Source organism: Zosterops lateralis, assembly GCF_965231275.1.
Source record: "Zosterops lateralis genome assembly, chromosome: W".
Taxonomy (NCBI): domain Eukaryota; kingdom Metazoa; phylum Chordata; class Aves; order Passeriformes; family Zosteropidae; genus Zosterops; species Zosterops lateralis.
Window position 1 is genome coordinate 89,318 of NC_139801.1, and position 25,440 is coordinate 114,757.

Consider the following 25,440-nt stretch of genomic DNA (forward strand, 5'->3'; position numbering starts at 1 on the left):
AATTCTGATAAAAATCTATTGCCTCTTACTTGAAACACTATTTATCCAATGCTTTTAGCTTTGCTCCCATTCCACCACGCTCAAGCCCTTTGCCTTATGTTCTAAGCCTGTTTAGGGAACAGTCAAAATGTCCTTACAGAAATTCTTCTGAATACTATTGTAAAAAATAGGCGTCATCTGCAGGCACTTCCAAAGGCCTAATGAAAGCCGGGTACCAGCAGCGCACTGAGGAGCCTAAATCCCACTGAACAGTCCAATATTTAGGCTCAAAGGATGTTACGTTCTGATTTACAATGGAAGTGGTAACTTTAATATTCATCAGTGTGTTCCAAACTTTACCTTTCCTGACTTCCAAGTAACCCAGCATGCATATGCATATGCAATACTGAGCAAAACTTGTACTTAGCATCTTAAATATATTGACGTTTCCATAGCAGCTGAACCACAGGACCATGGATGTAGACACAGAAGAAGATGCTTTTCTCCAATACCAATCCACAGAAGCCTGTAAGAAAATCCAGGAGACGGCTTAGTTTGTTTTCAAAACATTGCCCCAGTGTTAAATCTCAGGCACCAAGAGCACAGGATCAGCGCCTTCCTTTGTTGCTGTCATCAGCATCAGGATGATTCCAAAACAATGTCAAAAGGCAAAAGACTAAAGTTATCCCCTCAGGTCACTGGTGCTTGTCACTCCTCCACGTCCTCAGGAGTAGTTTCACAAGGTGGGATAGTGAGATTCAGTGCTCTGAAGAAATGAAGTCTCTAGGTTCTCTTGCCTTCTTAGGCACCATTTTCTTTACTGTTGATGTGTTTGGCAGATTTTTGCTTTTAGTGGATGTTGCTTTCCTTTGTTTTTGATGAGTGGTTCGGAGAGATTTCAGCCCCAGCATCTCACAGTACTCATTGCACTGGTGGAGGGCTCTGAACTGCTCAATGAAGGAAAAGGAGCAGTTGCCTTTAAACCCCTTGTATCTGCAGTAACAAAGAAAAAAAAAAAAAAAAAAAAAAAAAGGGAATTCAAGATTCATTTTCAGCAGAGGGAGGCAGAGTATGACTGCTGACTCATAAGCAACTTGAAAACATTAAGCAAGTCTCTTCTACCCCTGCTGGCTTGAGAAGCATTGACTGCCACAGAAACTCAGACTGGGTCATTGGGAGGTGAGGGGAAGCAGGTAACAAGTGGTGCCAGAAGAAGGAAAAGCATTAGAGGCAAGGCTCTGTGGGCTGGGTCCTGGCACCTGTCTTTCATGGTATTAAATTCGGAATAAAATTGTCTGCTGGCTACCTTTCTTGGTAACACAAATGAAATCCATGCTACATCATTCTCTGTGATGGCCACCATGAAGAGACAAGGTTGTTGCATGAGGTGTTTCAGAACTGGAATCTGTTTCCATCTAAACGTGTACATCATTACCATGCTATGCCACTCCCCTCCCCTGGCTGCCTACAAGATCTCAAGGAGCCAAGCCCCTCAGGGAAGGATGGAAGGAATGTTCCTGAAGAAGGCAGTCTCATCCAGCCTCCACAGTTCCCAATCCACCACTGTAACTCCCACCATCAGAGGTACAGGGCATGTGTATCCCTTTTCTCCTCACCATGCTGCTGGTTGCTGACAGTCCTCCCAGGGCCTGTTTTTTAAGCTGCATCAGCTTATTTTAAAAGGTGCACCTGCTCTTCAAATGAGTAATTTTGCTTAAATTCTCAACATGGAGAAGGGAGAAGAAAGGCCAGGGTGCTCCTCACCTTTTTTCATCTTAATCAGTGCCCATTCTACCCTGTTCTCTTGGTTTGCCAGAGAGCCAGTGTCCTCAGAGGTGAACTGTGAGTTGTGACTACACAAAACCAAACAAACAATATTTGGTACTGAAATGAACAGAGGATGCTCATTCCCAGCATCCAGAGACCTTCCTTCCTCAGACTGCACAGTGCTAAAGAGAATACTGCTGCTCTGAGAAGGTCAGGTTCCTGCTGACAGACAGGCCCTGCTCTGGAGACCCCATCCAGCTGGTTCTGAACAGCCGATGAACCTCAAAGGGATTTTCCTCCGCTCTCCAAGTAAAGTGTGTGTTTGTTTAACCAAAGCAGGTTGAAGAGGTGTGTCATTTTTACCCCAAGACTATTTACTGGAGTCCAGCAAGATCAACGGTTCTCTTGCTCCCTTGGAGAAATTGGAGACTTCAGACTCTACTGAGCTGCTCTCAAGAGCTCTCAGGTATGTCTTGTGTTGGTGGATGCACCAGACACGCCCACAGGAGTTCCACAGGCAAACACACCTGCCCTCCGAAAGGGAATATCTTCTATCCAGCACCAAAACAAACAAAATCTTCCTCAGATCTGAAGGGGAAATGTTGGATTTGCCCTCAGGCTTAAACTCCCCAATGCCTCTTGTTACCACGCGGAGGAAAGCTAAACTTGTCAGTGCCCTGGAACCAGGCAGTTTTAGATCCAGACTCGGCAACCAGCGTTTCTGTTAATGACCATAACTGTGGGTTACTGTGCTCCTGAGTCCCTCCTTTGTGTGCACCATTCCTGGATAAATCCCTGGGCCCTCGTGCACAGTTCTACTCTGCTCTCTGCGTGCACAGAGCACTACACGGCTGCTGTGGTACTTTTGTTTCCATTCGCCACAGAAGCTACAGAGTGGCTGATTTTAAGGCTCAGGCGCCGCACTATGGTCACATTAAAAATGCTTCCCAGGCGTTCCTGTTCCTAGGTCCACTTCGCCCTCTCCTGACAGAACTGCACCGCAGCTCCCGCAGCACATTGACTATACCGCTGCTTTGGGCTCCTCTGCTTTTCAGTTCCCTGGTAAAACACACAGAGCAAGGACAAAAGATCAAAATCTCCTCCTCCACACATCGCGGACTCTGTTTTGGAGCACAAAAGAGATGTGTTCTGTGTCTTCTCTACCAGCACAGTTCAAGCCACACCAGTCCCACTCTGCATTTCTGGCTCTGTAGGACCATGTGTTCTCCCTTCATGGGACCAGGCTAGCTCTCAGCAGCTCGGCTGAACACAGCCCAAAGCAGCAAGACTCAGCAATACACAGGAGCTCTGGGCACTTAGTTGAGTTTCCCCACCCACGTTCATAGAATTAAAAATCCAACCGCAGACATTAATACAGAGATCTTCTTTCCAGGAGAGGAGCATGAAAACAAAATATAGGACGAGGAAAAAATCTGTCATCTTGCAGGAATACCATTAGCTAAATAACAAACAAAATGATACTTAGCATTTTCAGGAGGTTGTTCATTTAGGGAAATTATTTTCCTTTCTATATGCCTGAGGTGATCCTTACTACAGCTTGCATTGTGTGCTCACTTCCTCCTCCCCAACACAATGTGTGTTTTTATAGGATTCATTTCCCACAGTAAGCTGGACAACATTCAGTAAAGCATTTTTATAAATCTTCTGATTCCTGAGAACAGCGTTGCCTAAATAAAACATTTATTACTTTTTTGGTTTGTAACAGGATGATATACACTCATTTCAACTGCTTTTACTTTGGATCCACAGCTGCAAGAGTAAATCAATCTAACTGAATGGATGCCGGCCTGCAGGTGTTCAGAATATTCTAGAGTCACATTTTTAATAATTTAGATGATGTTGTGAGGTTTCTTTTTGTATCCCAGATATAAAGACAGGTCCAACTTAAAATAAAGGCTGAACATATGATCAGATCTTTTTTCTCATGCCAGATTCTCAAAGGAGAATACAAAATTAAAGCACTTACCCTCATCCCCTTTCCCTGTCCAGCAGCCACTCCCTACTCCTATCCACAGCTCTGCTGGCCTGTGGTATAACTGAAAGCCTTAATTAACTTAAGAGAAGCAGACTAAAGTTAAAATATTACAGGCCTACATCTTTTCACATATGCTTAAATCTCCCCCAAAAGAGCTGAAGCCTTTGCAACACCACTAGAAAACAGACTCTAGAAATGTCCTGAATAATCTTGTTAAGGCTCAGAATTGCTGGTTTTGAGAGGGAAATGGGAGATACCATCAAACCCCTTCACAGTTGCCCCTGTTTATCAGGGAAGTGGCCAATACACAGCATCCCACTGAGAAGAGTCTTTGTCACAAATACATATCTCAAAGTTCTGGCACTTTTGCTGGCTACAGGAGGGATTCCAGCTGGCCCTTTACCCCAGGCTGCAGCCACTGCTGGCCCCGTGTGTTCAGCCCTACCTTCCCCCAGCTGATGGATCACCAGGAGCCTTACCTGCTGTCACCAGAACCCTTCACATCACTTGTGAAATACCCTTTGGACAAGCCCATTTCAAAAGAGGCATGCAGGAAAAACAAAGCTCAGTCTACAGGGTAGCCCCATTCTTTCATAACAAAATAAATTTGTTTCCTTTACAGGTGGGTTTCCATAAATATGAACATGAAGAAGTTAAAATACTTAGACAAGGAGTGTTTTCTTCTAAAGTTATAGCAAGAATGAAATTCCAGTGCACCCTCCCCCTTCCACATTTAACTGTGAAGAGATAGATGAGTAAAGCACAACCATGGCTGCTGAGAAATCACGTTCACTCACCCTTTGGCCAGGGTTGCTATGCCAACATCAGTTAACTTCATCCCCACACCTGCAAGGCAGCAAGGAAACACAGAGCTTAGCTTACACTGGAATTTCTAGAACGATTCTTCACATATGGAGACATTAAATTTTATTTATTGAGTCAGCTTTTTAATTTTAATTATTTGTCACATTTTTTTCAAAGTGTTTTAAAGCACCCCAGTTAAGAAGATGTTCTCTGTGTCACCAGCAGTTTCTAGAAGTCAGGCTCATGACACTATCTTACAGCTGTCAGGGTGATCAACAGCGAGCTTGTTTCCTGTGCAAGGATTTTGTTCTTTCTAGTCCCTTTAAATTATTTCAGGCATCTTTTTCAGATGCCTTGTTGCTACTTTTCCTGTCTTCATTTGTAAAAGAATATAGGAAGTTTTCTAAGATTCTAGCTTTTTCTGTTTTTCTTCAAGAAGAATCTGTCTTCCCCTGACCCAAATACTTTGCAGAACTGAAGAGGAGTCACATCCATGGAAGCTGAGGTAGCATTTAGCAAACATGAGGGTGTTTCTTCACTATTCTTCTTTTTGAAGGAACATATTTCTTCAAAACTAGCCAGGACCCAAATGTGGAACATTCCACTGCTGAGTGATTGTTGAGTATACAAATACAAGAAAAAGGGGAGGACCAGGGTGTCATTAACACCTGAAGTCTTTCACGCAGCAGCCATTTCATTAACCTCTGGGTGGTGAGACAAAAAGCCAGATTTGGCTCATACTGAGTGTCCCGATTCACTAAGGTACATGTAAAAGAACAACTCCTCCATTAAGAGTGTAAGATTTGGTTTTCTTTTCCAAATTGTCCTTTTACAAGAACATAAGCTAGATAAAAATTGCCCCTAGTCAACAACTCACCTTGCAGGTCAGTGACAAGCAAGTTCCCGTTGGTCTTCTCATACACCCAGTGCTGAAAGGTGCAACACTTCTGGCCAGCCTCTGAGTCTCTTCTCAGGAAATTCACCTCCTTGCCATCCTTGACAGAGTATTTCACAAACTCCCCAACCAGCTCCTCCTCCACTGTGGCATAGGGGATGTTATTAGCAGGTCGATGAATAAGAAAAATTGGAATGATTCTGAAATCAAGGGATAGAAACCAATAAAACCCTGAGAATTCTTTCAGTAAGGGGGTAAGAACAGACAAAAGCGGCCAGTGATCTCAGAGAGTGAATGAACAGCTACCAAGTCTAAACCAAGTTGAATACCTGTAACACTGTTCCCAGGTTTCCTCTTTCCTCTTTAGTCCTAGCAACCAGTGGGCTGCCATGGCACAGGACAGTATATATAAGCATATGTGTATATAAAATATATATTTGTACTCACTCTGGTACCTCTCCAAAGCCTTCCAAGGGTTCAGCTTCAGCTGCATATAACTTTGCATACTCTCTGGCAGTATTTTGGACGTGGCATTCCTGTAATACAACCGACATGCCTATGGGAATACTGCTCTCAACATTCAACAGATCATGTGTTTGAATATGAGGGCAGCTTTCGCCCACAACTCTGGCTTACAAAGCCCAGGGGCAGCTCACCTGCAGGGCCAGACTGTAGTTCTTCTGCAGCAGCTCGTCCCTGCTCTTGGTGCCGTAGGTGAGGGCGCTGTGCACCTTGAGCACGCAGGCGTGGCCGGGGGGGAAGGCGGGGGCCAGGCCCTGCAGCACGCGGCTGCGGAAGGCTCTGCGGTGCATCCCCTCGCCAAAGTGCAGCCCCTCCGTCATTATTGCTCCGTGCAGCGTCCCACCAAAGTAGCTGGAGCTGAGGGGATCTTCTCTGAACATCAGCTGCATGAATTCGATTTCTTCCACACCTAAAACGTAACAGGATTTTCTGCAGGCACAGGGAGGCGTGGGCGTGGGAGAGCAGGTGCATCTCTCCAGAGGGGAGGAAAAGATGCTCAGTGGAAGCACAACTTGTGTTACTGAGGGCTGGGAGGCCAAGCAGCTCCTGAGAGGCAGCTGCTTGCCTGTACAATCCACAGCCAGCCTGGAGAAAGGTAGCAGCTCAGGATCATAAGGCGAAAAGACAGAGTGTAGCAAACAAGACTGTTATAGATGAAATCAAGGAAGATTCTGGATTTCACCCCTTTAAATGATCACCGGAATCCAAATGCAAAAGAATTCATCAGGGGAAATAAAAGTTAAGCACTGAGAGGAACGAAAAAATTAACTGCACTTCAAGTGTCATAACATTTCAAGGACCACCAGTAAAGAAAATAAATAGGAGAACAGAACTACACAACAAAGAAGTCCTTCCAGCTGCCCCTTCCAGTTACCTCTGGTTTAGCCTCTGTGTACTATTGCCTCTCTTTGAAGCACAGAAGAAACACTGCACAGAGAAGGCCAGAATTAGAACACTCCTTAATTCCACCTAAAATTCTCTGATTAAGTTATACAGTGCTGTTATATGAAAAGTCCTGTCTTTGTTTGCGCAAGGAAATAAATGCCTAATTTTAATTCTTCAAAGAGAAGAAAGAAAAGTCACTATGCCAACTGAAGGCCTGGATCTCTGCAGGCTGTTAAGGAATGACAATCCCACTGGCAAGGCACTATCTTTAGCTGCAGCACAGGACACATGCCAGGCTGTCACTGAACACCAGTTAACACACAGGGAAAGCATTCCAAAGCTTCATGCCTGCCTTTCTCCTGGAGTACAGTTACACAGCAGGTGACCTGCGAGAACCATGCGTTTGTGCCAAAGAGCTGCCAGTGCTCTGTGTGTATATGTGTCTCTGTGTGATGCCATGCAATGCTACTTCACTTTATATTTACCTCCATAACTCTGACAACTTGAGAGACGTTCCAATACTAGGAGGAAGCAAATAAATGAATTTTGTAGTAAAAAAACTGAATGGAAAGTGTCATTGTCATTACTATTAATCAAAACTGTAAACTGAGGCTTACCTGCAGCAGTCAGATGAAACTCAGCAGTCACCTTTCCATACATGTTATTCAAGCAGCAATAATACATTCCCTGGTCTTGGTAACTGGCTTCAGCTATTGCCAGAGAGACAGGAGAGTCATCCTGGGCACTGAAACAGAGCATTTTGTGCTAGCACATATTTTACTTGTTATCATTGGAAAAACTGATAAATTTGATCGCTCTGCACTGTTTATTTGTTAAAACACAGCACAATCATTTAGCAGAAAATGATCCGTATTAATACTACAATGGGTATTGCAATACAACAATCAAAATCAGAAGAGTTAAAACAAGAAGAATCAGAATGGAAAGTTTAACCAATTCATGCAACCTTTTCTCTCCACCTAAAAGAACATCTAAAAAAAACCCTTCCTACAAAATTTTTCATCTTCTCAGAAGTGTGCATTCTGAAAGAAATAGCTTTTATTTTTTTTTCCTTTGAGTAATGTTAACTTTGTATTTTTGAAACATTCTAAAGAGTTTCTTAGATCAGAATATCATTACTGCTACAAGGAAGATAACTCAGTTCATTAAAATGGAAAAGCTAGATCCTGTTAATTGCCTTAAGAAGCTTTTATTTGCACCCCTCTCTAGGTTAACTGAGGTTCAAACTTGTTTTGGTATTTGTTTGAAATCTGGATGACACTGGTTTATGAACAGGCTGAGAGGTGATGGACCACAAACTATGACCAATATCAATGCATTGCGAGAAGATCTGCCTCCTGTGAATAGCCAAGTTACCCTGAAACTCCCAGTCCTTCAGAAACATCCCCTTACCTTCTCTGCAGCCGAGCCAGCACCTTGGAATCTTTAGTCCACGTAATGGTGGAGTCACCGTGAATGTCACCAAACTGACAGCACAGCTTAATACTTCCAGAGCAGTCAGGGAATAACTCTGCTTGGATCTTCTTCAGCAGCCTAGGGGCTTGAAACAGAAGAACCACAATTTAGGGTTTGAAGACAATTACATTGTTTTGGCATTTTAATATTTCATGTTAAAACCATGAACACTGAAATCCCTGGTACGTAATTATGACTTCTTGTGTCTCGGTAAACTAGTAGAATTTTTTAGCTGATCACAGCCGGGGAGAAAGTCCCAGAAGGTCCTGCCAGCCTGGATCTCTGCTAGGACTTTTCACTGCCTCACAGAATGCTCCAGTGTCTCTGCACATGGGCACAGCATGAGCAGGGGACTGGAAGGACTTGGAAAGAAAGGGAATCGACATATACTTAGAGAAAGGTTTCGGGATCACGACACAGCCCCGCCTCAAGTGACACATCCCTGCTCGATGTCAGAGATTTTAGTAAAATGCAAGATGTTTTGTTTCCTACTGTGTTAATTCTGAGCTCTTGCACTCTAAATGAGGTAGCATGGCACACGTCCCTTGGGGATCCCATTCCTGCAGTGATATTCCAGTAACACCCAACTCGAAGGGACAGGCACACTGCTGTGGTTTGCGGCATCCCCTGTCCCAGGCCCCACCCAGTCCAGGTCTCCCACCTGGACTGGCAATCCCTGAGTCCTGGACCATGTGAACCTTGCTGTATCAGGGCTAAAGTAACACAGACAGGACATGACAGCTCTAGAAATAGAACTAATGGCTCCAGGTTCCTGCCCTGGCCACAGTCTTACCTCCTGCAACTGAAATAATGCAAAAGAACACTGAATCTATTCCACAGCAACCAAACCAGCTTTCCCATAATGTCAGGGAAAGGGCCACAACAATGCTCTGGAGCACAGACATACTTCAGCCAAGTCTGAGGCAGAGCAGAAACAGGTGAAGAAAATTCAGTGTTATCTGATGCAGCCTGAATGCTTAAAACATTTTTTCAAGCATGGCATCAAGTAATGGAAACAGGTCAGGCATTGCACAGTCACTGCAGTTTGCCTGCTCCGCTTTGAAGGAATGTGTCTCTCCTCCCACACATTTGGTTCCCTGGCAAAGGACACATCTCTGAATGGAGTAAAGTCTGGGGTTTTCTAAAATGTGATTAGAAAAGCAGAAGTCTCACAAGACTGCACAGTAATTAGAGTATGTGAAAAGCTCCACTGATGTGTAGCCTACCTTTAGTCACTGTTCAGTCCTGCGCTGACCTATTAAATAATTTTATTATATGAATATGAAATATCATGTCAAAAGCAAAAAATAAGATGTTGGTCCTTGCAAACTACCCACAGAAACAACAAATCCCTCATCCGCCCAACTGTCGCAATCCTGCTAGTGTTAGCAACCTTCTAGAGACTGACAGCAAGTCGGATCTCCTTTCAATTATATGTTTCCCGTATCACTTAAATATTGCTCGTTTCATCCGTGTCATTTTTGCAGCAAGGCAAAGCAATGCAGAACCAGTCAGAAGTCAGCACATAGGACCTCAAACATTGTTTATCTGTGGTACCCTACTGCTAACAATAATACTTTGCCAGTAATAAATCCTTTGGTAACCAAGAGGGGACAGTTGGACTTGGGAGCTGCCATGCAGGAACATAACTGGGAATGCAGCCCCATGGGAACAGAACAAGTACTGGGCTTGCAGCTGCTAGATGGTGTGCAGCTATGTGGTACCATTATACTTTTCATCCGTGAAAAGTTACTCCAAGAGGCCAATGAGGCAGTGACTGTTTCAAATTGGTTACAAAGTTCATGAATTGAATATGCTTTCCAGCGGGGAAAAGGGTTCATCTCTGTTCCATGGGCACAGCACTCATTACTAAGTGCATAAATCTAGAAATAAAGCTCCATGAGGACAGGACACCTTTAGCTAACTGAGTCAGCCTGAAAGAGGCTTGCAATGCCTTTCAATAATCTGAATTTTGTACTGTAGCCAGAATGATGGGAAAGGACAGAAAAGAAAATCCGTTTTCTCTTACCTTTGCTATCCTTTTTCAAAATGAGTTTCCTTTGCTCTTTTCGATCCTCTTTGTGAATCACGCCTCCCTCGCTCTTCCCAGACTTTTTAACACAGCTGGGATCCTTGATGACACTTCCCCTCTCCTCCAGCCTGGGTTTTTTGGACAGAATTGCTGGTGGTAATTTCTTCTTAGCTCCAGCAGCTACGTGCCCGCTCTTTGTTGTGTCCTCTTTACACTTGATGGGCTCAGGCTCTACAGCAGCCAGTGGTGTCTGGCAGGATTTTGACCCTTCCTGATTTCTTTGACTTTCTGTATTGACTGGGAATGGATCAAGTGTGGTCCACGCCACAGCGAATGATGGAGTTCTTCTGTGGGGTGGTTGCTCTTGAAAACATTGGTTGTTCCCTGAATCAACTGTTGGCAAATTATCTAAACCACTTACTACACTCTCTGATGTCCTGACTTTCTCCTTTTTATCATACTCAGTGGACTTAATTGAATTGTCAGCCTCAGTTATCTTGCTGGAAGCTATCAAGTTGGGACAAGACTCCTCCGTACTAATATTCATAATCTGTTTCAGAGCCTGGGAGCCAGTCAAAGTGTGCAAAGGAGCCTTTGTTTCAGCTTCATCTGGGTTATATTCAATAGCTCTTGGAATCTCACATTCATTTTCACACAAAGCTGCTTCTTCTCTGGTTTCTCCAGGGACCTTCTGGAACAGACCCTGCCACAACTTGCAGGAAATTTCCAATGTAGTTAAATTTCCGTTTACTCCTACTCCAGCTTGTACGGATCCAGTTTTTCCGTCACTGCTTGTGCCAGGACGCGCCACTGCAGATTCACTGGGAAAGCCCTCTGAGTGGCTTACAGGTGTGAAGAAGGGCAGGGTTTTGTTTTCAAGCAGTTGTTGGGGATGTAGCTGATTCCCAGAATCTCCATCCTCCCCACCTGCTGTGCTGTGCTGCTCACTTTGAGCCTCCCTGGGGTGTGGGGCACTGGCTGATGTTACACTTCCAGCTACATAGGTGGGATTTTCACAAGAATCTGTTTTTAACTCTTTATCAGACTTGAAGGTGCTGTCAACCAAAAATGAATGTTGTTCTGCTGTATTACAAGGGGAAGCTGCAGTCTGACTCTCTGAAACCTGACTAACTCCTGAGTCACAGGAAGTTTCAGCCCTGTGTTCCTCAGGTATGCAAATCTCTGTCTGTTCTCCTGCCTTACACGGTTCACAGCTGGGCATTTCTAGATAAAAATCTCTTAAAAACGTCTCCCCAGAAGGGGGAGGGACTGACCCTTCTTGTTTTGCTGTTTCTGTCAGTTGGTCTGTATTTTGGGGTAGGTCCTTATGTGTTATGGTTTCGTGAATCTGAATTAAAGTAGGTGATTGCATTACATTCCTGTATTTCTGTGCATTAGAAAGAATTTGAAAATCCTGACAGCCATTATTTTTTGAAAGATGGTAGCTGTCAGAATTAGTGTCCTTTGGTGCATTCAAGCCTGAGTGATTCCCTTTTTCTTGTAAATTCACTTCATAACTCTTGTGTATGGCGTTAACAGAAGAGTGCCCTGCATGTGTAAACTGACTGGTGTTTTCACTGGGGAAAATGTCTTCCTCTTCAGGGAAATAACCCAGTTCTCCTCTCGCTGGATAACAGTCCTTAAATTGACAACCTTCTCCAGGTACAGACTCATTTGTCATGGATATGTTGTATTCGGTATGAAGTAACTGTTCAACTGTCCCATGTGACATACCTGATACATCAGCTGGGTTTGCTTTGGGACATGCTAAATTACCACTCTGAGCATTTTGTAACCTCTGAGAGGAATCTGCTTCACATGTCTGGGCAGCATGATTAACAGCAAGCTTCCCTTCCCAAGTCACAGTGGATCCATTCCTGTCCGTGGCCATTGGATTTGGCTCCAAGCTCTCCTGGGTCCTTAAGAGGACACTGTTTGCTGAAACACAAATGGATGGCGTTTCCCTCTCATTCCCAGTGCCAGCATCTAGACAGACACCATCTGTTCCTACCACTTGTGCAAGACAAATGCTTCCTATGGATGTGCTCTCACGTGCTGCAGCTCTCTGCAGGAGGATATCAGAAACATCACAGGCAGCTTTCTCGGTTCTGGGGTTATGAGCTGGTTCTGTGACGGGTTCCTGCTCTTCAATCAAATCCATTGGCAAACGATGATCGGAACAGGTCTCCCGCACAAAGTTCACTTCTGTGACTTTGATATCTGTCAGCCTCGTAGCTACACTCAGGATGCCTCTGTTTTCAAATGGGATTCTATAGTCTGAGTCATCTTCATGAAGAAGTTTCCACAGCTTGTCATGCACTGCAGATATATCAGCATCCCCTTTGCACTCAGGTTCTCCAGATTCCAGGACTGATTTGGGATTAGCTTCAGAGACAGCCTCATCGGCTGACTGGCTGCAGAGAATATCTGGGTTACTGCTATCATGTATATCAAGCCCAGACCTTTGCTCTCCCTCCCCTGGCTCATCACACAGCTTTGCAGAGGACAGAACAGCACATAAGCACTCCTGTTTATCAGGAACAGAGTCCATATCCCATTGAGGAGAAGAGGAAATGTCATTCCTTGCCTTTTTGCCATTACTAATAATTTCTTGTCCAGAGAAGACCTGTTGGTGCCAACCTTCTCTCTTTTCACAAGGAGCACAGTGAAGAGAAGAGGTCTGTAAATCTGCATGCTTTACTTGCAGCGTGTTTTCAGCAGAGAGCTGGCTGGTTCCTGCACTCTCAGAAGCCCTGAAGATGCCTTCCTTTTCTGTTCTGGGCTCCATACAGAGGTTCTCACAATTCTGGGTAACGCCTTCAAGATTAGCACTTTGACTCTTCAAAAAGGAAAATAGAGCAATGTAATTAAAAATTGGAACTACAGCTTGACACAAGTCTGAAGGCTTGCAATTTTTAATTTTTTTTAATTTTATTTTTGTTAGCAGTCAAGTTTTTGACTTGTAACTATCAACATAATGGATTGAAATCAACTTCCCTGGTGAGTCTGAAAGTGTTGCTCCTTAGAGAAGGATTTGTAATGAAGCTGATCAATTTTACCTCACAGTTTCTCACTGTTCTTTAAGCAGAAATAGTTTAGCAAGGTAATTCTTCTCTGCAAGTAAAGAGCCCATGTTACATTTATATCCCTCTGTTTGCACAAATGGAGTGTAACAAACCATCCCTAGAATACAGACAAAAAGTGTATCACAGCCTCTGCATCTCGGCTCCCTCAAATCCACTATGTTTGGGACTGCTTTTACTTTACATTGTTCTCCAGCAATCCACCTTAGTGGATTTTTCCACTTCTCTGTTCATTCAATGCCACTCAGATTCCCCGTTCCTAAAATGACACTCTGCTTTAAATGACCCACCTGCCTTGGAGTAGCTGCAATACTTCAATATCTGTAATTATTTCAACAAGTGAAACAAAAGACCTGAGCTGTGCTTTGTCCTGCAGACTGACAGGCATATCCCGCCAGCATCCTGCTATTCCTGCTCAATAGGCAGAAAAAGAGGAAGCACTACAATATTTTAAAGGATGGAGAGTGAGTGCTCTGCCAACAACACAGAGCAACAGGCTGACCATACACAGCAGGCAGGAGTCCATGCTCCAAAGTAGTACAGATTTTCTAAAGGATTTCTTCCTGATGTGTCTCCCAAGAAACACTCTCTCCACTTAAGATGTGGACAGCAAAATGGGATGTTATCTGCCATTCCTAGGGTAGATCCTACTGAACGAGAAGCACTGGTGTCATGAGTTGTAGTTACTCCAACCAGGACTCCTCTGCTTGTTCAGACACAGCGACACCCCTCTGGCATGGCTCAGGCCCGGACTGTTCCCTGGCAACGCCGAGCACTCATCTCAGCCAGGTGCCCAATCACCTGGAACTTGTGTCAGGTCTGCTTCTCTCCTTTTTGGATAACACCATTTAAAATTATCTAAAAGTGACATAAATTTGTCTCGGGAAGGTCAAACCAAGGATCTCCCAGATTTTATGTGAACAGGCTGTTCTGACATGAACAAAACCAGAATAACGGCTCTGTAACCCAGGAGTGACAAGGGTGCTGAATATTGACCACTGACAAGGATCCAAGAGTGCCAACCAATGACCACTGACAGGGACAGGGTGCTGGCTGAACACTGAACTCTGACAGGAACAGGGTGCTGAACACTGAACACTGACAGGGACAGGGTGCTAGCTGACTGCTAACAGAGACCAGCTCCACAGTGACACCCAGCAAAGCCTCCTGGCTCTCTGTACACTATGTAACATCACACAGCTGGCACTGTTGGTGTCTTGGACCTATTATTAATGGAAGCTGCTTTGAAGCACCAGGTACATAAAGAATTTCACCTGGGGTTAGGCCAAGAGGTCGTGAAAGGACTGAGGAGCCTCCCACCCTGACTAACTAACAGAAGAAGTCACCCAGCACAGCAGGCACTGCACAAGACACACTGCAAAGTTTGTTCCAGTTCGAACACTTGGCGCTAAGGGGAAGTGTAAATCCTTGGGTCATTAGTGCTGTGATCCCGTGGCTGCTCTGTACCCCTCAGCAGACCTGATTTCCACATGGATAGGGAAAATTCAACACCCTTCCAAAGCAGTCAGCTATGGGGTTTGCTGCGAGCCCCTCCCCTCGCTCCTGCAGAGCTGTCTCACGATTGGCTCCAGCAAACACCCCAGGGCACTTTTACAGAAACCCACGTGCAGCAATAGATTCTTTCTTGCCTCTCTTAGATTACACAGGCAGAATTCTGAGGAGTTTCTGGCTTTACCACATGGGTGCTGGGAGAAGCTGTCCACATTTTTCTAGTGCCCCAAAAAAAGGAGCAGTATTCAGGCAGGATGCTTTTGCTTGGCTCATTTTCAAGACCACATAATTCTGAACCTACACCTGAATTTCACTGTCATATACACATGTTTAAAAATTGGGGTTTGGTCTGTGCCCACCTCTTGCCCTTTCATGTACACCAATACTAATTCTTTTATCCAATGTAAAGTTTTGGCCAGGGAAATGCAGACATACTGACTACACACAACAAGAGTCTAATTGGCCACTCTGAAATTTATGCCAGGCTCCTGACAGCTGCTCTTGGCTAAGAGGCTTTTGGGATTTAAATTATTGCACTGCACTTGGGGAAAAAAAAAAAAATCAAACCAGGCCTCTGGGAAACCACAGCCATACACCTTGTCAGGAAGCTCTGAGGATATTAACTCCTGTGAGAGGTATTCCGCATCATAAGGACACCATGCGCTCCTCAAATGGGATTGGAATTTTATGTATCATTGTAGCCCTGGTTTCATGCCTGAGATGTTCTGGTTTTCTGAAATTCTTTTCCCAGGGAATTTTCTGTAAACACGAAATATGTTTTTGTAACTGCAATTTTGTTTTTCATTCCTTTTCCTAAGAGGGACTTCTTCTTGATGTCCCTCTAGGTCTGACCAATGGGAGTAAAAAAGTTTGCCTTTGTATCACCAATCAAATTGGTCTATGCAAAATAGTATATAAAAAAGACACATCCCAAAATAAAAAAGTAATTTTCAGCCTTCTGAAGTCAAAGTCTCTGTCATTGTAGTATAAAACAATGTCATACCATAAAACCAGAAAAACCTATAAACACTGTTCAGGAAGAAGAATTCAGTGACTTTTGACTGCTGAAGATGGTGATATTGAAGTCACTCTAACTGTGACACTACACCCAGAACTGAGAGATGTTTTTTGCCCAAATAATCAGATGAAGAAAAGCATGTGCAACTGGTAAAAACTTTTGTTGTGACAAATGGGTTTTTTTCCTGTGGAATTAGCTACACACCTTCAAATCAGAAAAAATCGTGACAATGAGATTATTCATGACTTAATAGTATTTATATATTTTGAGTCTTTACTATGTGAAATAAAAATGATGATTCAATTTTCCCACTTAGGAAAACTGGTAGAGCATCATAGCAGTCTCTACAACTGTAGTGATTAATCCAGCTGATTTTCTACCAACAGCATAAAGTACATAAGTACATGGAGAGTACCATGGAGGTTTGATCTTTTAATTGGTTTGTAAATTTCAGCCGGAATATCCAACTCTTTCATTGTTTTATTTTTAAAAAACACCGAGCTTCATTCACCTCTGTAACATGAACTCTCTGCATTGAATTCCCTTCATTGTCATGAAACCAGAGCAAATCCCTGTTGAATTGGTTTAGGTTTCTGGCACCAGAAGTGAAGGACAGTTTTGCTTGTTGAATATAGATTGAAAAGAAAGTAAATCAAAGCATTCTCTGCTCACAACAGGTATTTGAAAAACTTGCTGGGTTGAAAGAAGCATTACTTTGCTAAGACCTGTGCAACAGCCTCCATATCAGATTTCCCTATCCAGCTGTCCAGAGGCCCATTAGTGCCTCTCACCATTATCAGGCTCACTCTATAATTAGAACAGCTTAGGCTTTACTTGGGCCTTTTCTAAACCCAGATTTCCCTCCCAGCCGTAGCTGTCATTCAGAAGTAGATGAATAGTATTTTTTAAAGTAATATTGATTTTACACTATTTTGTGACAAACAGGAATAAATTGCATTGAGATGAGCAGAGCAGCTCTTTGTGTTAAACAATAAACATGTTACTTACCCCCAATGAGATGTTCTCATCTGGCATCTGGTTTTGCTCAGACAGGCCCCAAGTCCTTTTCCTTTCCCAGTGACTGTCTTTATCTGCCTCCTCTGTTGGACACAGACTAGCCTGCATTTGCATGCTTTCTGTCTCCTCGGGAACCTGTGTTGAACAGACACCTTCCAGATGGGGAGACGGAGCTCTGGATTCCCCACCCTCTGCTGCAGCCTGGAAAGACTGTCCTATAGTACTTACATATCTGCAAAGTTCTATAGGGTTTAACAGCTTGAAAAGGTTTCTCCTCAGACTTTCTGTTAAGGTACAGACAGCATGCCGTGCATTTCCCTCTGGCACATTCCTTCTCCCCTCCTCCAGCAGCAGAGAGCTTTCCCCCAGCACGGCCTCGTCAGGGCTGGTTTCTGTCATCGTCCCCAGATCTTGATCTGTGCAAGCAGCACCTATACCATTGGCAGAGGAGTCTACCTGGGCAGGGACAGAGTTCTTGGGCTTTGGTTCGTCCCGTGAGGAACCTGCAGCCAGGTGGTCTCTTCCATTAGACTCTTCTTCACTTCTGGGATGTTCATTTCCAGTGGCTGCAGAAGCAACAGGCACTTGATTCTTCTCTTTGTCTTTCAAAATGGTACTTTTATCTCGGTGGTGTCCAACAGTGAGAGTCATCTCTGTCTGCAGAGCAGACTGGCTGTACATAGAGGGGTCTCTCCTTACATTTACTCCTTTGATTTTTGACTGATGCCCACAGAAGCCAATGGGGGTATCCATAGGCGTAGTGTTATCTGACACTTGGAACACACAAGGCATTTCGCTGAGGAAGTAAGCACACCCATCACAATCCTTACTTAGTTTTAGATCATCTTCATCATCACTTTCTAATAAAAATTGTAATTTCTTTTTCCAGATTTCATCTTCATGCATTGTAAGCACATCTGAACATTCAAAGTACTCCAGGTCATCATCCGAAAAGTCATCACTTACACTTGTTACTTTCTCTGCATAAATCTCCAAAATAGCGGCAGAATTTTCAGAGTCACCTTTTCCAAAATCTGTGTGATTACTTACAGAAGTGTCTGCCTGCTCACAGAGCAAGGAATTTGTGGTTAGGGATCTGCCCAGCCCAATCGTTTTACATGCCTGGACATCTGCCAGAGACTGAGGAGATCCAGAGTCTTGTGTGTTAAGGCAATAGTTGCCTGTGTGACAAGTGGTTACATCTGTGGGGTGGGAAGGCAGCTGTCTGCTGCAGTATTCCTCTGCTCTTCCAGCAGTAACATCAATCACACCGTTAAAATGAAGCAGGTCATCACCACCCTCTGAAAAATCCTTTAGGCAGGAAAAAGTTGCCTGGGATTTAACTACATCTTTAACATCCATGCTTGTATTCTGTGTTAGACAAGTGTCTGAGGGATTTCTCAAGTGGAGGCAAAACTCCTGCTTTGCTGAGTTTCTTAAGCAGTAAATGAATGATTTTTGAAGAGTCAGAACCCAATGAAATCAACACAGGCTCACCCTCACAGAGGGAACTCTTGCACTGTGCAAAATGTTTCCCATTTTGCCCACTCTATCCTGAAGTCTGCCACGAGCTCATTTAGGACAACAACAAATTCTTTTTTTGTTCTTTGCATCTGGTTCTGGGTCAAGAAAAGTCATTCTAGCTGTCAATGAAGTGCAGACCTTGTTCTGTGCACCTGCAAGTAAAAGAAACACAAAGTTTAAAATTACTTCTGAAATAGCTATAGGTATTTTCTAAAAGGTAGCCAGTTGACACATACTTGCAAGCACTTTCAAAACATGAAATCATTATTTAAAACCCAAGATCAGACATTAAGGCAGTACCCCTAACCTGGCTGTCTATGCAATGGCACTTACTGGCAGCACATTGCAACTGTCCGGAGTGATCTGTCCCAGGAGAACAAATCCTTCAGTGCAGCCACACACCCGTGTGGCACCTCGACGGGGGCTTTAGTACACAGCCTTTCAACTTTCCTAAATGCAGGAACCTGCAGACAATGTACATTTCCACATGGACACCGCTGCTAGAGCTACCTGCTGTTTTAGTAGTCACATTGGCACAACAGCGGGCTATTCCTTGATTTGGCATCATAGGGACATAAATCCCAGACTCTGTTTGTAAAAATACCCAAAACAACCCGCCTGCTTAGACTTTATAGGGCAATTTCTGTTTAAAGCAATTCTATTATGCTCTGGCTTGATATTTGTCATTCCTGTGCTGAAAGAACAATAAAATGAGGCGGGTTGGCTTCAATTTCCTGCTCATCCCGAGTTTTCCCCACAAGTGGGTGTGCAGCAGCACGGTGGTGTGGCAATTCAAATAAAATCCAAGTGAAATACACCAAAAAGCTTCTGCTAGCTGAATCCAAAGAAATGTGGAATCATCTCTCTCTTCCTGTAACAAAGCCCTTGTTTCCTCAGCATTCCCAGATTTTAGGACTTTAGATACTTGAGATGTTTTTGTACACTGCTAAGGGCACTCTGGTTCGTCAGTCACCTTGGAAAAGGTGTGACACTGGTCATACTGGAAAAGTACTGCAGCAGTTTCAAGTAAATTCGACCTCCTGGAGGATGCCAGACTAACAGCTCTGAAAAAAGTGGCTACATTTATTCCAGAATTGGTGAAGAGCACCAGGAAAAGCTTTCTTGCCACGTAATCCGACAAAGCCATTTAAAGACACCTCTGCTCATTCTCCTTTTTTTCCTTTTCTGTGCTTCGGCTGTAAAGATGTTTCCAGCCCGCGTCCCGGCCCTGGTCCGGGAAGCACAGCCCCCAGCCCCCAGCCCCGCCGTCCCCGGCACTGCCGGCAGGGCCCCGGCGCTCGCAGCTCCGTGCCGCAGGTAGCGGGGCTGACCCGAGGAGCGAGCGGGGAGCGGGACTGGAGCCCGGCGTGGAACGGCAGCGGCGGTGTGGCCGCTGCACTCGGCCTCTCCTGTAAGAGCACTAAGCAACCAGAGATATCTTTGTTCCCTTTGGACAAACCTGCCACCAACACCTTTTCCATAGTCACCCGGGTGCTGAAAAGTAGGGAACAAAGTTGCCCAACAGGAAGGACACAAGATTAGATGTGTGACTTAACAGTTTGAGTCCATGTACGCCAAGGAGCACAAACAGCACCTGGGGCGACCAGGCGGCCTTCCCGATCACACTCGGCTTTTCTTTTCAACTCTAAGGAATATATTAACAGAATGAAAATGGAGCAGTAGGGACTAATCTTTTCCTCATCCATTTTAGTACCATGGAATTACCCTCCAGAGTTCAGCCTCTCCTCTTGAATATGCATTTGCCTAATGTTTCCTGTTGCATTCTTTCAATGCTTCTCTAATCTTCGCTTTTCAGAAGACCAGATGTCTATCTCTTTTTTGGAGGTCGTAAATTATTTAAAAAGCATGGTAATTTCCCCAGCTGAAAAGAGGTTTGGCAACATGTTTTTAATGTATATTGACTAACGAAGGGCCTTTACTAATGCCATTGTACTAGACAGTTATCGTTGTCTCAGTTTGGCTGCACTCTGACATCGACGGGAAAAGAGCTGTCAGATTTCCCCACATGAAAATTACATCGGATTTCCATGCACTGTCAGATGCAACCACAGAAATAAAAGCAAAATAACGTTCCAGGAGGAAAGCTGCAATAAATTACGGGGTTTTATCCAAGACAAAGAGATACTATTTTTTTTTTTTTAATCTGGGAAGAAAATAGAAGGTACTAAGATTTTCAAAAAATTCAATTACTGAATTTAGGTAGAAACTGGAAAGAGAACTTTTAGTATAATACCCTCTCAGGTCATCAGAAAAACTTGTGACAGAAAATGCACAATGAAATTTACAGAGGGAAGAGGAACGGGAGAGACCAGGATACTTTACCATCAGCTGTTGACTAGTAACCTGAAAATTAACTCACTTCCTGAGAAACCGGGAGTTGAACACTTGCTGGCAGAAGACATGAGAATATTCAAACATGCCAGGGTGTTGTGGCTGCTTGTCCCAACTCACTCTAAAAACCAATGATGAATCAGGTCCTGGCTCACAACAGGAGACACCAAAGCACAGCCACACAAGAGGAATTCACACACCAGGTTCGAGCAGGTCATGGGAGGAAATATGCCTGGTTTGGCTCTCTAATCTTCTGTAAACAGATTTTCCATTTTCTACTGACCAGAACTAAGGAGAATTTTTGCCCTTGAGGCAAATGAAACACACGTTTATGCTTAGCAGGGTCTGTTGCAGCCTGAGCCCAGTGCCTGGGAACTGAGATTAAGGGAGAACAAAGCTGGGAGCAGCGTGAGAACAGCAACCTGACCACTGTGCTTGGGTGTGATTGAGGAGAAATACTGAACTGATGCAAACCTGCAATAGTCAGATTAACAAGGAAGCAAGAGACAGATGGAGCTGCTTCACCAAAACCCTTTGATGGCAGGAAATTATCAGTGTTTGTGAAAAAACAATTCATTTCAAATAATAAACAAAAGAATGGCTGGGAAAAGTATCAAAAAATCAAATATATTTGCCTTACAGAAACAATCATCCAATGTCTCTGTAAGGCAAATATATAATAAAACAAATTCAAGTCAGAAGAGATTTTTAATTTAAAATTCATACTCTGTCATAATTCCACACTGGTTGTGAAAAGCCTATTCACTATTCATAGTGAAGATACTCTGAAATTCCAACTCTAAATATAAAATTTGACTGTTCAAAATTATTGTCCTTGAAATGACATCTTTCCCAATTTGAACCTTATTTTTATACGTTTTAAATACGTCCAGTATTTGTACATTTCAATTAAGACCAAAACAGTTTTGAGTTACACTAACATGGAAGGAAAAAATTTAAATTATTTCATATTTTGTAGGTAGTTTTGGTGACAAAGCCACTTCTAGTGATTTTAGAAGGACCTATGGGATTATTCCTAATGTCAGAAAACAAATTACCTGACAAAAATATATAAACGTGATTAAACTTAAAAAGTGGTCATTAAATTTCCTCTCTTGCATCACATTTTTCCTACTTTATTAAATTATAACCAAAACGAAAATCTTCCTTTGTAAACGACTTTATATTCACAGAAATTATTTATACAGGAAGCTTATGCATTTTAGCAACCCAAAAGTGAATTTGTGCCTTTCTGTGAGGTTCTCTAGAGTCAGTGGAAAAAATCCTTTTATGACTTCTCTGAAGCATTTTTCTCTTACTTATGATCTATTCATGGAGTAATCTCTGTTTTGTGCACAGGCCCTCGTCAGCCCACACCCTTTTCAGTAGGATTCCTTCCTATCTTTCAGCAGCACTCACTCGGCCCTGACCTTCCTGGAGCTCTCCGCCCACCCAGGAATCGCGTCCCATTGTCTGCCCCACGCATTCCCTTGGCACAATGAGCACCTGGTCAATGCCCACCCCGAAAACTCCCACTCAGAGCAGGGCCTGCCAGGGACCTGCCCCACGCCCACCCAGCCAAAGGAGTGGAAGGGAGAGGCTGCGTGAGCCACACGGGGGATATCTCAGCAGAACACCGGGGAGTGACACTGATAATGCCACAATGGTTCGCATTGGGAAATAGCCCTTCATCAGCCAACACTTTGGGCTCTTTATACGGAGCTGACAGGAGGTCAGGGATACCTGAAACATGAGAGAGAGCTCCAGAAACACCGTGTACCTCAGAGCACATGGACCTCAGAGCTGCAGGAACTGAACTGCTGCTGGCCACACCAACTCTGTCAGAACCCTTCGCCTTAAGTGATTGAGGATTAACTTTCACCAAAGTTGTACACACAAAACGGTCAGCCCTGCTCCTTTGTACACAGGTGCACCTGAGGGTGTGCATGTGAACCACATGCAGTCTGCTCACCTGTTCTTCAAACATTTCTCCAGCAGACAGACCCTGTTTAGAGAGTCAGCGCTTGCATGCTTTGCTTTTTTTTTAATCTGAGCTTTTTCGTGTGAGACAACTCTCCAACTGCCAGCTGAGCTTCCTACTATGGCCTCCACTCCAGAGGATGAACTTTAGGATCTGGAGTTATCCTTTTGCAACACAATTATATCCTAGCCTAGCCTAGCCTGCCCTGCTACTGTTCTTAGGTATAGCAAAAGCTCCTTCTCCACCTGCCTGAGCACACTATATACATGCATCCCTTTAAGAGATGTTTTACTGGCAGGTAGCTAAACCACGAAGAAAGCTGGTCAATATAATTAGACTTAATTTAACATGAATATGAAATACCTCCAAACTAAACCACCAATAACCACAGAACTCATCTTGATGATGAACAGAAAGGGTCATATATTACATAGATACAACTAGAAAGCTTGCTGGTATGAACAGCAGTATGTAAGAAATACTGATTAAAGGAACAGAAAGCAGCAAAAGTAGAACAGAAAAAATACAAAAAAGCAGAAAGAACTGCTATACGATTAACACAGACATTACACACCTATTTACATTTCTTAAATGAAGTATTATATGTTCTGTATGGAAATACATACTATATATTTATTATCTGAAACATAACTTTATCTTTCCAAAAAGGTTGCTGTGAATGTTTTGCTATGTTTAAATGTTTTCCCTTATGTTCTCTGTTTAAAATTTGCTTTAATAGAAATCAAAGATTTCAAAAGTTTCACCAACACTGACACTGTGAATCTTTTAAGCTCAGTGCATCCATAAGTACTAATGGAACCAAGTTCCACATGAAATTTCAGATCTGCCATTCCTGGTCTATACAAGCTTTCCAACTTGGAACACCATAAAAACATTTTCCAAATGTGTTGTGATCATGGTTACGTTCTTACAATGTTACCTCGTAAAAGTAACAATCTCCAAGAGAACAGAAACCAGAATTCACTGTAACTTCGTGATCTCTACTCACCACAGGGCTATAGTAAGGATTTATACAGCAGTGAGCCTACTACAGAGTGAAACATTTGATGGGGTAGTAATGAGAACCCACAGGTGCACAGATTTACAAGGATGCATCTTCTACTTGTTTCTTCACCTCACAGGAGTTCTGTCTCGAACACAAACAATAACTGTAGCCACATTATTCTTCTCCAAGACCTTCAAGATACCACAACCAAATGGAACCCCTCAAGCAGCATACTTGTCCAAGAGTGCACAGTGCCAGAAACCGAACTACAGAAACGCTGTATTGTCTAAACCAGTTATCACACCATCTATTAGATTAACAAGGTCTAGGTAAAAAAAATATCAGTGAAGTTGTGGCTGTTCAAAAAGGAGATGACTGGAAAATACGCCCTTGCCAAAAATTCTGTGATATATTGCGGTTCTTCAACTGCCAATATCCAAGGCTTTTTGACAACCTTTTGATTAGTGCAATACCCACTGTAAACAGCACCACCGTATAAAAACGCCTCAGCCGTAATTCATCAGCTAAATGGAATAATAAATGACTGGCTCTGCACATGTCAAACGAACACCTTAATATAGAGCAATTAAAATAAGCAATCACAGCACGACTCTTAACACTGATCTGTCTTAATCTATTTTTAACATCTGTCAAGCATCTGACCCCGTCAGACTGAGCAATTCATGAAGCCTGGGAATCATCTATTGCTACCAAGAGACCAGATCTTTTTCTCAAGAATGGAGAACTTTTTACCTAATGAGTATTAGACCATGCAATAAATTTTGAGAATGAATAAATGTGTTTTTCAGGATACCTGGTATCACTTCCACACTCGTTAGAGAAGGAAGTTTGCTTTCATAAAATTTTTGCAATTTTGTCTTACTGAGATTTGGTGGAATTGGTGGTACTATTACCAGAGTGTAGTTTCAGAAACAGTGAGCAGAATTCTAAATGCAACATGTTTAAAAAACCCCAAATCTATCCGGATAAACAAAAATGGGTCTTCTTTAGCAGAAGGAAATAACAAATCCCGCTTCCTGGTCAATAGCAATATAAATATAAACATATCCATGTAGTGCATTGATAATAAAGTAACTTGCTCTTCTTCCTTCATTTGTCTTTTATGATACACATTCTATTTGCGCACATGAGAATAAAGCAGACAAGTAATTTTCAAAGTGCAAACACCCCGACCCCTCACTTACCCTCGAGCTCTTTGTGGACGTTCTGGGATAGGCTGATCCTGGGCTGGGCCTCCTTGTTAGAGACAAATCGGGCTGAATTTGTGCGTACTGTTGGGAGCTGCAAGCCAGCCGATGGCTTCAGTGGTGTTTTGGAGTGTGACCTCAGGATACGGAGTCTGATCACTGAACAGTCTGACTTTTAAGAGAGACGATTTCATTACATGCAGCAGATGGCCCTTCCTGGGAAAACCTCTGCCAGACAGGGAGTTGGCAGTGAGGAGAGGGCACATCCTACTTTCACAGAAGTCCATAGGAATTTCCTAATGGCCTTGAGAGAGAGGAAGTGTTGGCCTTAGCTTTTCATAACAAAGCACTGCGTTGTTTTTTGAAGCACGTGCTCTCCTAGG

The 25,440-nt window shown here is 43.4% G+C and overlaps 1 protein-coding gene across 2 annotated transcripts; it reads right to left on the bottom strand.

The window, feature by feature from the left end:
* Window positions 1–27: 27 nt before the first annotated feature.
* LOC310922281 (alpha-protein kinase 2-like) lies at window positions 28–25,204 on the bottom strand. 2 transcript variants are annotated; one of them, XM_083882725.1, is made up of 11 exons: window positions 25,055–25,204; window positions 16,978–18,662; window positions 10,354–13,195; window positions 8,262–8,409; window positions 7,466–7,593; window positions 7,334–7,369; window positions 6,098–6,372; window positions 5,889–5,977; window positions 5,424–5,641; window positions 4,540–4,588; window positions 28–972 (listed from the first exon to the last, which is right to left on the bottom strand). In XM_083882725.1, the coding sequence occupies exons 2-11, from the start codon at window positions 18,346–18,348 to the stop codon at window positions 738–740; spliced, it is 5,391 nt and encodes a 1,796-aa protein (XP_083738851.1). In that variant the 5' UTR covers window positions 18,349–18,662; window positions 25,055–25,204; the 3' UTR covers window positions 28–737. The 2 variants fall into 2 exon arrangements, with proteins under 2 accessions (XP_083738851.1, XP_083738852.1); XM_083882726.1 differs by lacking the exon at window positions 7,334–7,369.
* Between the last annotated feature and the right edge of the window lie 236 nt (window positions 25,205–25,440).

Excerpts from the sequence above, each read along its gene's own strand:
- LOC310922281 (XM_083882725.1), bottom strand. The coding sequence starts at position 18,348 with ATGGATGTTAAAGATGTAGTTAAATCCCAGGCAACTTTTTCCTGCCTA. Across the intron at positions 7,594-8,261 it reads CTGGCTCGGCTGCAGAGAAG|TGCCCAGGATGACTCTCCTG; the intron begins GTAAGGGGATGT and ends GCTCTGTTTCAG. Across the intron at positions 973-4,539 it reads ATAGCAACCCTGGCCAAAGG|ATACAAGGGGTTTAAAGGCA; the intron begins GTGAGTGAACGT and ends TTGTTACTGCAG.